Source organism: Eptatretus burgeri, chromosome 1 (genome assembly GCF_056783735.1).
Source record: "Eptatretus burgeri isolate ZD-2024b chromosome 1, Ebu_testis_v1, whole genome shotgun sequence".
Classification (NCBI taxonomy): domain Eukaryota; kingdom Metazoa; phylum Chordata; class Myxini; order Myxiniformes; family Myxinidae; genus Eptatretus; species Eptatretus burgeri.
In genome coordinates, this window is record NC_140961.1 from 47,973,275 (window position 1) to 47,986,293 (window position 13,019).

Sequence of the window (13,019 nt, forward strand, 5' to 3'; positions counted from 1 at the left end):
CTGGAGGGCATCAACTGATATGTCCTAAAAACCTGCGCTGCTGCTCTTGCACATTCTCTCTTTGCCCCTTCCACCCTCTCTCTACCCAAACTGATCCCCTTTACTGCAGACCTATCAGCTCGCTTCCCATCAGTAGCAAGATCATGGAATCCATCATCGCAGTTGAAATAAAATTCTAACATTTCTACGACGACATCATCTCAGATCACCACTTTGGACTCAGACCAGGCCACTCTACCTTGGACATGCTGCTTCAACTCTCCTAACAATGGATGGAGGCCCGCAATGTCAGACATGAGATCAGGGCCATCTCTCGAGACATATCTTAAGCCTTCGATACAGTATGGCATCCCACATTGCTCTCCAAACCCTCTGCATATGGTATCCAAGGCCAACCCCACATCCTATTGGTTCACAAAAAAATAATTGGTTCACGAAAAAATAAGTGACCCCTATATTCGTTATTGGTGTGTGTCTGTCTGTCTGTCTGGGTAGTCGACTACCCATGTCTGCCTTCCGGCTTATTGGTCGATATAGTCGATTTTTTTTTTTTTTGAGATTTGTTGTACCCTTATTTATCAGGATTTAAAATGGCGATTTCAGTTAATACAATGGCGGTTTCGATGAAACTTGGTTGGTAGGTTCATACCATGACCGAGTTGTGTGCAAATGAGAACCGTTGCTCTGGACGCCACCGTTGCCTAGCAACGGGACTTTGAAATTTTTGAAAAATCATAAAAAATTTATTTTTTCAAAAATCAAAAATCGGGCCATGAGCGACTGTGGGCAGTACATTCAGCCATATTGTCAAAAATCTCCAGCCGGATCCTATGAAAACTGTCGGAGAAGATAGACTTTGAATGAACCCTTGTCGAAAACAATAAAAAAACGAAGTTCGTTATATCTCAGAGACTATGAGTCAGATATACATGAAACTGGTATGGTAGGTTCATGGTATGTCCTAGTTATGTGTGAGAAAGAACCGTTGCTATGGACCCCTCCGTTGCTTAGCAACGGCCGAAAAACCTCCAAATGTGGGGGTATTTTAACGAAAAAACAATCTGCAGCATTAACCCTTGAAGCTAGAATCATGAATTTTCTTGGGCTTAATTCTCAGGTCATTCCCCATCGAACGGGCCCACCGCGTCAGGTTCTATTGGGTAGTCGACTACCCATGTCCGCCTACCAGCTTTGTCTGTCTGTCTGTCCTGAGCATAGCTAGATCCGATCCTGATAAAATTTTGGTGGGAGGTTTATATCATGATCTAGTTGTGTTTTCCTGAGAATGGGCGTGGTGCGCCCATTATGGGCGGAGCCACGCCCAAAAAACGTGTTTTTAGGGGGTAGCCGATTTCAATTTGCATCTTCTCCTAGGGGGTTTGTCGAATCTGATAGGGGTTTCGGTATTTGGTTAGCCCAATGGCACCTGCATAGCCTCACAGAGCTCGATTTTTCATTTTCGTCCCAAGGTCAAAAGGTCACAAACTTAAATTGTGAATTTTGACATAAAAATCATATGACCGCCCAAACTTTGAGACCTAGGATGACAATATTTTTTATGCATCATCTTGAGGTCATTCCCTACCTAAAGTCTTCAAACCATTTTGCTCTATCTCGAACACCTTGCCCGTGGCGCCCCTTTCAAGTTTGTTTTTATGCTGATTTCATCAAAGTCTGGATAATCCGAGGAGTGCGAAATGCTATATAGCCTATATGACGTTATATTGTTCCTGGAATGTTCCAGAGGAAGTTTTGCACCAAAGGTCATAATCCTTGACCTTTTGACCTTTAAAGTTCACAAAGGTCAAATTTTCAAAGTTGTGGTAATCGAACCGGGTTTTCGACTTTCTTCGACGAACTAACTCCAATAAGCTATAGCACGTATCCTGTTTCCTTATTTTTAATTTCCACAATTGTTTTGTGACCTTTAAAGGTTATGCAAAGGTCAAATTTTTAAAGTTGTTGAACGAAACCGGGTTTTCGACATTTTGCAGCTAATAACCTGTCACTCGTACCACATCATGTTGATCATTTTTATAACTTGGTCAAAAATGATCACATTGTCTCATCCTTGACTTCTGAAACAATCTACATCATCAAATACCGCTCGTGAACCATCGTCGTCTTCAGACTTGTTCATAATCTTCATCAATGATCTCTCTGAAAAATCCTCTTTATCTATTTGCTGATGACTCTACCATCTGCCATGACATCCGTCATCATTCAGATAGACAGGCAGCAGCCTCTTCCTTCTCTTCAGACCTTGGAAAAAAAAAATCATAAACTGGTCACATACTTGGAATATGTCTTTCAATCCTGACAAATCTCATACTCTCACTATCTCTCTCCAAAAGGACCATCTGACAAACACCCCCATCTACTTTCTTAACAATCCTCTTGAGGAAGTTCAGTCATTCAAACTCCTGGGTCTCACGATCAGCCATGATCTTTCCTGGGAAAACCACATTTCAAAGTTGGCCTCCAAAGCCAGCCACTAACTGGGCATTCTCCATTGTGCAAGGTCCTTCCTTGGCACACCTGAACTCTTATCCACTGACAAAGCCTTCATCCACAGCTTGATGGAATACTGGTGGCCCTGCCTCAGATCTTGCTCAGCTTGACGCTGTGGAAACCAAAGCCTTCAAGATCATTTGAATTTTCCAATAGACCATCACTTTGCTATCGCCGACAGGGCGGTGGCCTCTCTGTCTTCCACCACTTCCTTTCTGGTCTTGCACCCTCTGCCCTCTCTATGCTTTGTCTCTCCCACCCCCACCCCAGATTTCTGCAGGGCACATGCAGTCCACCTGCAACCCCAATCTGGTGAAACTCCCAAAATGTAGAATCACTGCTCACCTCCACTTATTCATTCCACCCCCCCCCCAACTGTAAAACCGACTTCCTCACTCTTCAATCTCATTCTTCCCTCCAGGTCTTTAAAACAGCTGTTCACCACCATCTCATATCATCCCAATTCAAAAGTGATATTTTCTACCTCCGTTAAACCATCTCCGCCTCTCCCCCACACCTCCCCCTTCCAAAATTTTTTTCCCCCAGTTTTTCCTTCTTGAGAATTTGTTTATGTTTGCATCTTGTCCACCTCCTGCATCCTCCACTACCCCTCATTCTTACTCACATCCCTTGTTTGTCCATCTCTATCCAGTTTGTCCCCTGGCCTTGCCTTTGGTGTTCACCCCCTATATTTTTTCTGTTCCTTTTGTTCTGTTGCGTCCTGATCTGTTCTGCGTTCTAGCTCTTCACGGACCTTGACTTTGTGTACAATAAGCTGGTATGACGAGTCGTAAATGAGAAAAGTGGGGGAACTAATCCGTCCACAACGGCAGACTATTTTCTGGTATTTTAAAACATCTGAACAAAACGTGGAAAACACACTCTTGTGTACAGGTAGTTCAAAGGTCTCAGGCTTGCCTTCCATAAGTGAGGTAGTTATTCTTGGTGTCTATCCACACTGCTTGCAGTTTTGCTTTATTTTGACCACAATAGCCAACAGACAAAACAAAACACCAATATTCATTTGTGGCTGGGTGGAACACCCAATAACAGTGCTTGAAGTTACCATTTTCCTGATAACAGGTTTGTCCTTGGCCTATGCTGGGCTACTTACTCACACAACAGGGCTGCCGCAAAGCAATGATGTCACATGCACTACCTCTGCTGTGGGTTGGGAGCAAGTTTTGAAAAATAAAATGAGCCAGAACAAACCATAATGATCCAGTGAGGCCATCAACAGAACATCACTTTGGTTACTGCATGACATAAATCCAGATCAAAAGGAGTGGTTGAGGTCAAAGGTTCAATGAGGTTGAACATCGGAAGATGACCTTTAAAAGGTCAAACACAAAGCTTTTGTGACTGGTTGGCCAAACAATTTTTCATCTTTTTCTCATGAGGATTTTCTACAATTTTATGCATTGTCAAGCCCAACATGTTTTCACCTTGAAAGAAGTTTATGAATACAAAAAAAAAGTGATCAAGCGAAATAACAAGAAGTCTCGTCTCATATGCACTGGAAGGTTTCTGCAACATATGCATATGCAATGGAAGGTTTCTGCAACAAGAAATTCCAGGTTCTCCCAAAGACCTTTGCAGAGTCGAGTTGTTTATGGGATTCCATCGACAAGTCCTTCATTACATTGTGGTTTGTCATGATAATGTTCGTTCTTTTCCCCAACAAAAGCAAAGTAAGTAAAGAAGTGGATCAACCTATTTGGCATTGCACTCGAAAGCCATGGCTCTTGATACGGCGATCCAAGGTTAAAATCCACACGTACTGCGTCGAGTTCTTGCAGGCTCCGAAAGTACCCGTGATTCATATAAAAGTGCAACGATGTCTCCTAATGTCCTTGTGCATTATCAAATGCATGTACAACTTCCTTTTTATGTCTGAATGTCTTCAGTGGCCATCTTTCTATTGCGTATACAAATATGGTAGAATTTTTATCCCCGCCACCTTCCCTCCTTTTCCCATCACATCTTCCCTCTCCTTTATCTCTCATAACATCTTTATTCAATTTATTTTCTCATTTTAACCCCTTCCCTCCAAGTGAACATAAGAAATAGATGCCCCCCTCTACCTTTGAAACTTTATTTCTTTTTCGAAAAATAAATAAATAAAGAGTATGTGAAGGTGTTGAGTCGGTCAGGTGGTAAGTTAAGGTAATCACCAAAATACATTTAGGGATGGATATATTTGCCGTCGCAATTAAAAATGTTTTAACCTGAATGTGCCTGACTGGTTTTTTTTTTCCAGAAAATAAAGGAGTCCTAACACGAACTTGGTGCCTGCAAAATTCCCACATCCTTTTGGCGGCATGCACGATCGTGCAGGTGACCCTCTGTGTGACTTGGACAGTGGCCGGACCACAGATCCTCGTCCGTAACACGCACGTGCGGCCCTACACGATCATCGTCGAGTGTGCTGGGTCATCGTCGGTTTGGGCAAGTAGTGCGTGGTCCATCCTGGGCTTACTGGACATTCTGGGATTAATCCTATCCTGGAAAGCTCACAAGTCAAATATGGCTTCCAATGATCTGAAGTTTATGAACTTTAGTATGTTAGTTTGCTTGCTCGTTCACCTCACCTTCCTGCCTGCTTATAACAGCACACGGGGCAAGCTTCAAACTGCTGCCGAGCTCGTCGTCGTGATGTCATCTGCATTCGGACTAATTGGTTGTCTCTTTTTACCCAAAGTATATGTCTTGTTCTTTAAATGATGTTACGAGCGCTAACGGCATAATGCCCTGCATTTTACTGTTATTGTATCTCAAATGAACTCATTAATGTGGGGTGAATAAAGAAAAAAAGCTCGAATGAAGACAAATGAAACCACGTTCCTCTTCCCAACTTTAACACAAACAGGGGCTTAAACCCCTTAATCCCCAAAGTTAAACCCAAAGTGCATAAAATAAAATGTTCAAACATCGGTCCGTTCAACTTGCTTCTTTCATCGCCGATTACAGTTACAGCAAGGGAGAGTTGCAGTAAATGCATCGATGAGATAGAATGTCTTGGAGCCATTCGGGGTCTGTGTGGAACAACAGGGAAAGGAGACCACGTTGGAGGGGGTGGTGGGTGGGGAGGAGGTGGGAGAGAGATTAAAAAAATAACATGAACAGAGTGTTTGGACACATGCAGAGGCAAAGGAAAGGTTTTTAGGATACTTTAAGGCAACACACGATAATGTCTTGAATAAAACAATCACTGATGAAGAGAGATCAAGAAGAGCAAGCCGGGATTGGGAGGACAAGTACAAATCTGTAAATACGGGGATCCGTAGCCGGACAAACTGTGGCAGGTGAAACCAAACAGAAAGTATTTCTTTAAAAGCAACCTGTGTGTGTAGGAACAGAGGCGATGGAATCCTTGTGCATGCAGCACCGGAACACGGCACCTTGACAGGCTCGGAAGGTCAGGCAGCATCTGAGGCAATAACATCATCGCATCTGGATTACGTCATTTTCATTGAGGTAGAGGAGGACAAAAAAAAAAAAACAGAGGAGAATGAAAAAGACATGGAGAAGAAAGATTAAAAGGAGGATTATTCAGTCCAAATTCATGTAATTGTATCGTATTAGTACTAAAGCGGTGGTGGTAATCAGACGGTGTATTTTGAATAACACATGAGCTGTGAATTTTAGAGTGCAGCTGCCAGCACCTCTTCCCAACCAGGTTCACCTCCTCTGCTTTCATTTGATCCTCATCCCTGGGTTCAGCACAGAGGCTTGATGATGGTGGAATCATGACAAGTCATTGGAAGTACCATGCGAGTAGGGGAATCATAGAACGTGACAGTGGCATACGATGGCTGTACCTGAATGAACTACCATCTGATTAGGGATGTCCATAAATGTGATGGGTTCCACAATGTGATGGGTACACATTGTGACTGCTTTGCATCGTAAGCAAGTTCTTATTGAGGTGAGTCAGCTGAACGATCAATATGGATGTGGTCGCATCTTCATCTTCTTCTTATGACATCCACTTAATGTGGTGACATTATTTTTATACAACGTCAAAACAGCAAGCTACCTGATCAAAATGATCAACCCCTGTCATCGAAACACGTCATCCCATACATGAATGGGGTGTTCTTCCAGAGAGGTGTTTGATGGGTTACCTGGGCCAGGTGTGTCCTCCAGAGCACGTGGTAAAATTATGCAGCGAAAAGGGCAACTCTTGGCCACATGCTACACAGTGCTCCTCAACCAGCGCGCTCTCCATCCGTTCCCTAAAAGTTTCCATCAGTTTCTAAACAGACAGATGAAGAACAGGAAATAGAATAAATATCGTAGAAAATGTACCAATACCACTCCCATACCAAAAATATTCACCCTCTCCATGAATGTGGATGGGGTCTATATGGACCCCAAGGTATTTCATTCACTTTCTTTTAAAATATTTTCCGAGATCTTTCCTACCCATCAAAGATATCATTGTAGAGGAAATGAAAGATCTGGGATTCTCGGGTACAGCGAGATAACTCATCCCCAAATCTGGCTGTGTAATGTACGGCAGAGAAGGTTAGAAACGAACAATCAGAACCAAAGCTTAGCTTGTGGGTTCACATTCGACTCCAAAGGGACGTTCTAAAAGTCATCCTAGCAGTATACAGTACTCACAATCATTCAAGACATGCCAATGTCTCGATGTTTCAATATACAAAGAACGTTGTATCATATATTTTGATTCATATATTTTATAGAGAAAGGGGAAATGAGGGTATTCACATTGTATGAACAAACAAACGAGATTCACAAAACACAGAGCAGTATTGGATAAAATAAAATGAAAATTCATAATTTGCAAAAACAATTCAAGTGATTCTCCATCTTGAAAACAAAAACGTATGCAAAATGCTGCGAGTTAATATCCCACAAAGTCTTTTAAAACTTGTCTGGCAGGATGGCCGAGAGGTGTGTGACCCACCTCGAAGCGGCCTCGTCTGGCTTTGAATCCCAACCGAGCTATGAAACTCCCATCCCTGCGTTTCACGTCCCGTCTGCCAGCATTAGTTGGTGGACGTTAAATGTCCCACGGTGTTCTTTGCGAAGAGAAGTCGAGCAATCGCCGGCACCATGAACAAATTACAAATTCCTGCCCTAACCTAAAATAATCACTGCATCAATGGCACAGCTGTGCCCCCAGAAATTATGCAAATCAGCAGCCATGTGTTGCACATTAAATGAAATAAACACTGTGCATTACGTGGCTTTTCATTTGCACTAATGGATTATGTAACGTCGTATTATACAATACAACACAATGCAATGATCCGACGGTATGACAAGGGGCTGGTGATACCTGGGTGCTGTGATCGGTGGCCACGCGTTGCATATAATGGTAAAGAGATGCCACCGGGATGCCTGTCGTGGCATAGCTCAAGAGGCCGCTGGAGCCAGAACTCAAAATGTCCACAGATGAGCCACTTTGGAGTGCAGTGTTTGGAGATACAACGTTATCAGTTATGGTGCATATAGGTAGATCTCCCAGATGATTCCTCCCTTGGATAACAAGCTGCTGCACAAGATATCGAGCCTGAATGAAAGCCAACTGCAACCTCAACACCTCCACATCTTCTCCAGTCACGCCCTTGGTCTTCCCTCCACCACTCGCTTCATTAGATCCAAAATCGCTTTCTGTGACTTCATCAGGACTTTCCATTTCCATAGTACCAGGTATAGACCTAGCCATGTTTTTGGTATCACCAGGAGGCTGATTTTTTACAGCCACTGCACACCCTTCGTGCTCTAACATCTGTGAAATTGCAAGCTTCAACTGCAACAAATGGGTGTCATTGTTTTCGATCAGGTCAGGCTCACCTCCTGTACCAGGCCTCAACGCTGGAGGAAGAGGTCCTAGAGAATAGATCCAGGGTCTTACTGCTTCCAGCAGATCCAGACAGCTGAAGGGTCCACATGGTGGAGAAGGCAGTTTTGGACCAGGCATAAGGGAGTGAGGCATGATGGGTGGTGGTGGATGAAGAATTGCTTTCAAAGCTTGCTGAGCATGAATATGTTGCACAAACAGCAAATGAGTGCCATTATCATGGCTCTTCTCCGTCACAAGATTCAACGTATTTCGTTGCTGTACAAGTACGGCAAGAAATGCACCCCCAGGTGAAGCGGCTAGGCCTCGTATACGAGTTGTGCCCGACAAACCGGGCAGAGCTATCGACAAGTACTGAAAGTTCAGGGCTGCATCAGTTGAGACAGCACCGAGTCTTGGCTGAACTACAGCCAGCTTGTCATGTCCGTCGGCACATGTGTATATGACTGGGCCTTGTGGAGTAGGCGTGACAGTGAAGGAGGTGATCGGCCGTGGGTGCAGACCAGGAACGTGGAACACAGAGAGCGAGAGTTCACCCCGGCCACCATCTTTTTTGAGACTGCCACGTAAAACTGCAGCCAGTAGGTGTGGGCCCCGAGCGGCAAACACGACACTGCAACCACCCGTAGGCACGGAGTCGGTTGTGGAGGGAAGGCTCGCAGTTCGCAAGCATGAAACAGATAGTCCATCGGCATTATCCCAAAGAACGACTGCCTTCTTTAGGGTCAATGCACCCTGAGGGGAAACGAGGCACAGAGAGACCAACAATTACAAAACAGTAACGAAAAATTTAAATCGTCAACAAGAAAATAAGAACAACATGCGATGCAGAACTTAGGTTCGTAACTCTGCACAAAACAGGCAGTTCATTATTTATGTTGCAGTCACAAGGAATCTTTCATCAGGGATGGGGTATCCAAGAAATCTTCATTATAACCCCAACCAAAAGTTGTGGAATTTCCCACATGGAGGACATTCCCAAAACGGAATTGTGTGAATCCCCCAGTTGCAATAATTTATGAACCCCGTCTCAAGCAAGTTACGAAGAGCACCCGAACAAGCTGCCTCCATAATCTTTTGTGAAAATTACATTTTGGGATTTTCTTTCACGGAACGGAATGACTGGGCTGAGCATTCCTTCCAACAAAAACCAACAGGAGATCACTCGTACTGAGGTCTGAATGGAATAAATCGTTCAGCCTGTCCAGGTGAGTTGTAATACTGAAACCTTCTGTATTTTGTAAAAATTTTAAACAGCACACACTCGAGTACAAGACGATCTTAAAAGTGGGATGTCTGGAGCCAATTGTTTTTTTTAGTCGGTAAACTTTCACTGTAATTTGTGGCAGGTTTTCTCTTATTCCATACTGTTTTCTTACGTTATTGTCGTGTATGGGCGGAGCCCGAGTCACGGTTGGTGGTGGTCACGTGGTTGTGGCTTCATATGGCACGACTCGCCCACTAGGGACTTGTAGCACCAGTAGCGTCAGTAGCAGCATGTGCGGTCATTAGCAGTGTCCTGTAGGTCGTGTGCCTGTAGAGCGCATCGAGTTCGTAATAAAGCGGAGTTGTGCTATCCTCCGGCTCGTGTCTGCCTGCTCGCACCTCTGCCACGACATTACAGTTATTACCTCCGCCACCGAAGGTGGATGGAGGTTATGTTTTCACCCCTGTCTGTTTGTGAGCAGGACATCTCAAAAAGTTGTGGACAGATTTGGACAAAACTTGGTGCTTGGTGGCCAGGTTGGGTGCGTGACAAGGAAGAATTTATTCGATTTGGGTGAAGATCCGAATCCAGATCCAGATACGAGAAAAATTTTTTTTTTTTTTTGAAGTGATGTTGCACACCATTGAGAGATGGGACCAAAACGAAGTATAGCATGATATCTCAAAAATTTGTGGACGAGTTATGACAAAACTCGGTGGGTGAGTTGGTAGGTGACACGAACAAGTCGATTAGATTTTGTTTCAGGTCCGGATCCAGATCCGGCCCATCAGTGGGATACAAAACGTAAACTGTTCAGCCTGGCGGAAGTATGTGCTCTACCATGTGTCATACTAGTTACATAATGGCGTCCTATTTTCTACGGCGTACGGTAAATCGGAGGGATTAAATGTGTCATTTATTAGCAATCATTATGGTTTATCCAACCCATTTCCACCCCAACCCCCCAACCACCGTCCTCCCCGGGTTTTTCTTACCTTTATGGCTGGTAGATTAATGGGAACAATTTTTACTCGGCCTTTGCAGTCACCAACAACCAGTCCAACCAAATGATGTTCATCTATCTCCTGAAGCCACCAAGCAAGACGACCATTGGATGGACAGTCAGAAACGCCAGGCGGAGCTCCAGGGTCACTAGGTGAAGCATTCAGCATCAGTTTTGAGCAAAAAGATACCACACCTGGTGCCAACACCTGTGCATGGCAGAGTCATATTTGTAAGAATGAGAGGAAGTTTTGAAAACTTTGAGGTAAATTTTAACATTTCAAGCTAGGAACAATGAAGGGCAAGAGTGAGCATTGGCCAGAGAGCATTTGCAAGCAAGAGTAGATGATGGGCAAAACTTAGCGCAATTGTCAGCATACAGAATACACACAACCAGAATCAAAGCAACATCCATCACCTTCCAGATGAAGACATCTCCGACAGCTGTTAGTGCAGAGAGGAGCGAGACAGGGACTGTGTGGGTAGAACCGCCTGCACGGGGGCACTGCACTGGGAATGGCGGTGACCACGCTAGATGCACCACTGTAAGAGCAGCACGACGTTGCTGAACATGCATGAGACAAAGACTTGGGAAATGGTCTCGGCAATACAGATCACCAACGATAAACTTGGATATACATTTCTGATCTCCGTGTTATTGGCAAGGACCACGCGTTCATGCCACAACCATCGTTGTGGTACCAAGTAAAAACATCTCAACCAGCCAAAAATGCATTGCTCCATTAGTATGTTCAAAAAAAACTCAACACAACCAGCCAGGTTACCTTAATTTTCTCCACAGTGTCAAGCAAGATACCCTTTGGAGGTGGTGAAGGGGGCTCTCCTCCCGGCCATCGATCCCACAGATTAGCACAATCACTTGTCTTGTCACATTCGCCATCGTTGTTGCTGCCACCCCCATCAGGGCCAGGCTTGTCATACGATTTGCCAGGTGTGTTATTAGCCCCCTCACGTGACAAATCAGAGCTGAGATCTGCAATGGTGGTCCAGCTAAGAGGTGAGGTCGATGAGCGCAAAGTCAAGCTCCCATCCAATGCGAGCAGGGCAAGCAGGCAACTTCCAGAGGGTCCCAGTGTAGGAGGAGACCAACAGGCCTGGGCGAACCCTGCCGTTTGTGGGTGTTGATAGAGGTGAACAAAAAACAACATTTTGGAGAATTGACTGCAATGAATGGCAACTGGAAGGTTAGCCATAGCAATATATATATATATATATATATATATATATATATATATATATATATATATATATATATATATATATATATATATATATATATTCATGAAATAGATATTGCTATATTGCAAAATATATATTTCATGAAAATATTGCAATTTCTGCATATACTTATATATTGTTATGAAAAATGACTTTGGTGAATTATTCATCAGTTTTCTCGTAATGAATGTCAGTGTAAGTGGTTGTAACCAAATTAGCAACGCCCAGAATTAGAAGGCAACTCCTGTGTAACTGTCTTCTCCATCTTTACGCTCTGTTTAAACTCTCAAATTACCCCTATTGTCCTTCCACAACATACTACCACACTTCAACATGGTGCGCCCATGTGAGCGAGCTGAAAACCCAAGCATACCCTCTGGTGAAATGGTGGGTACATATGTGCTACTTCAGCGCTGAGCCAGCGCAGAGACAGCGCGTGTGTGACGCTCGCGGGTCAGGGGGAGAGATCGCTCTGCAGGGGTCGGGAGCCTGGCTATAAAAAAGAAAAAGGCAGCAATGCTCACGCACTAAGGAGACTATGGAGACACCAGAGAGGGATGCCAGGCGAGACATGCCAAACTGATGGAGGAGGGTCTGCAAAGCGAGTTGGGTCTGAAGGGTGATCCTGCCACAAAGCATCTTTTGGCGTCTCTGCCAACCTGTGAGACCAGCCTGTGTAGCCCCTCCCGATACTTCACCACAGGAAATCGTGTACACACCAACACCACACAGGTCTGTTAACTCTCCTGTTTGTTCTGTGTTCCTGCCTAAGTCTGCCAAAGTAAGAATAGACGAAGAATACCTGCTGAAACCATTACCATCTCAGTTAAATGCGCCGATCGAGTTTCACTGTGACATTTTTATTCTTGTTCTATCATTGTGCCCCATCCCCATTATATATTAAACCTCCTATTTCTACAATGTATTTCTGGTCATTTTGAGTTCCTGTATCATCTTACAGTAAAATCCAATTCCCATGTAAAGTGGTATGCACTCTAAAACTACCGTACAGATAAAGTAATTAATCCTAACCACACCATGAGTGTGGTGATTGCCTTGATCATTGTAGAATGATCATTGTAGAAAGATCATGAGTATGGATGTGGGATGACGAGAGGTGAAGTTTCACCAAATCTTGAGAATTTCACCAGAAGTGGATTCCTGAGAGAATGTGTGCACCCTGGAGAAATCTAGGGGGAGAATGGCGACGGAGCACAGAAAGGG

General features: G+C 44.1%; 1 protein-coding gene across 4 annotated transcripts in view; it reads right to left on the reverse strand.

Annotated features, from left to right (window-relative positions):
- Window positions 1–3,469: 3,469 nt before the first annotated feature.
- GTF3C4 (general transcription factor IIIC subunit 4) overlaps window positions 3,470–13,019 on the reverse strand; it is a 41,503-nt gene continuing 31,953 nt past the window's right edge. For all 4 annotated transcript variants that reach the window (XM_085882926.1, XM_085882935.1, XM_085882945.1 and 1 more), the window contains 7 exons: window positions 11,342–11,682; window positions 10,975–11,121; window positions 10,550–10,765; window positions 7,823–9,082; window positions 6,639–6,769; window positions 5,853–5,941; window positions 3,470–5,546 (listed from right to left, as the gene is read on the reverse strand). In XM_085882926.1, the coding sequence (XP_085739052.1) occupies window positions 5,482–5,546; window positions 5,853–5,941; window positions 6,639–6,769; window positions 7,823–9,082; window positions 10,550–10,765; window positions 10,975–11,121; window positions 11,342–11,682 (2,249 nt within the window). In that variant the 3' untranslated portion in view covers window positions 3,470–5,481. The remainder of the gene's footprint in view (window positions 5,547–5,852; window positions 5,942–6,638; window positions 6,770–7,822; window positions 9,083–10,549; window positions 10,766–10,974; window positions 11,122–11,341; window positions 11,683–13,019) is intronic.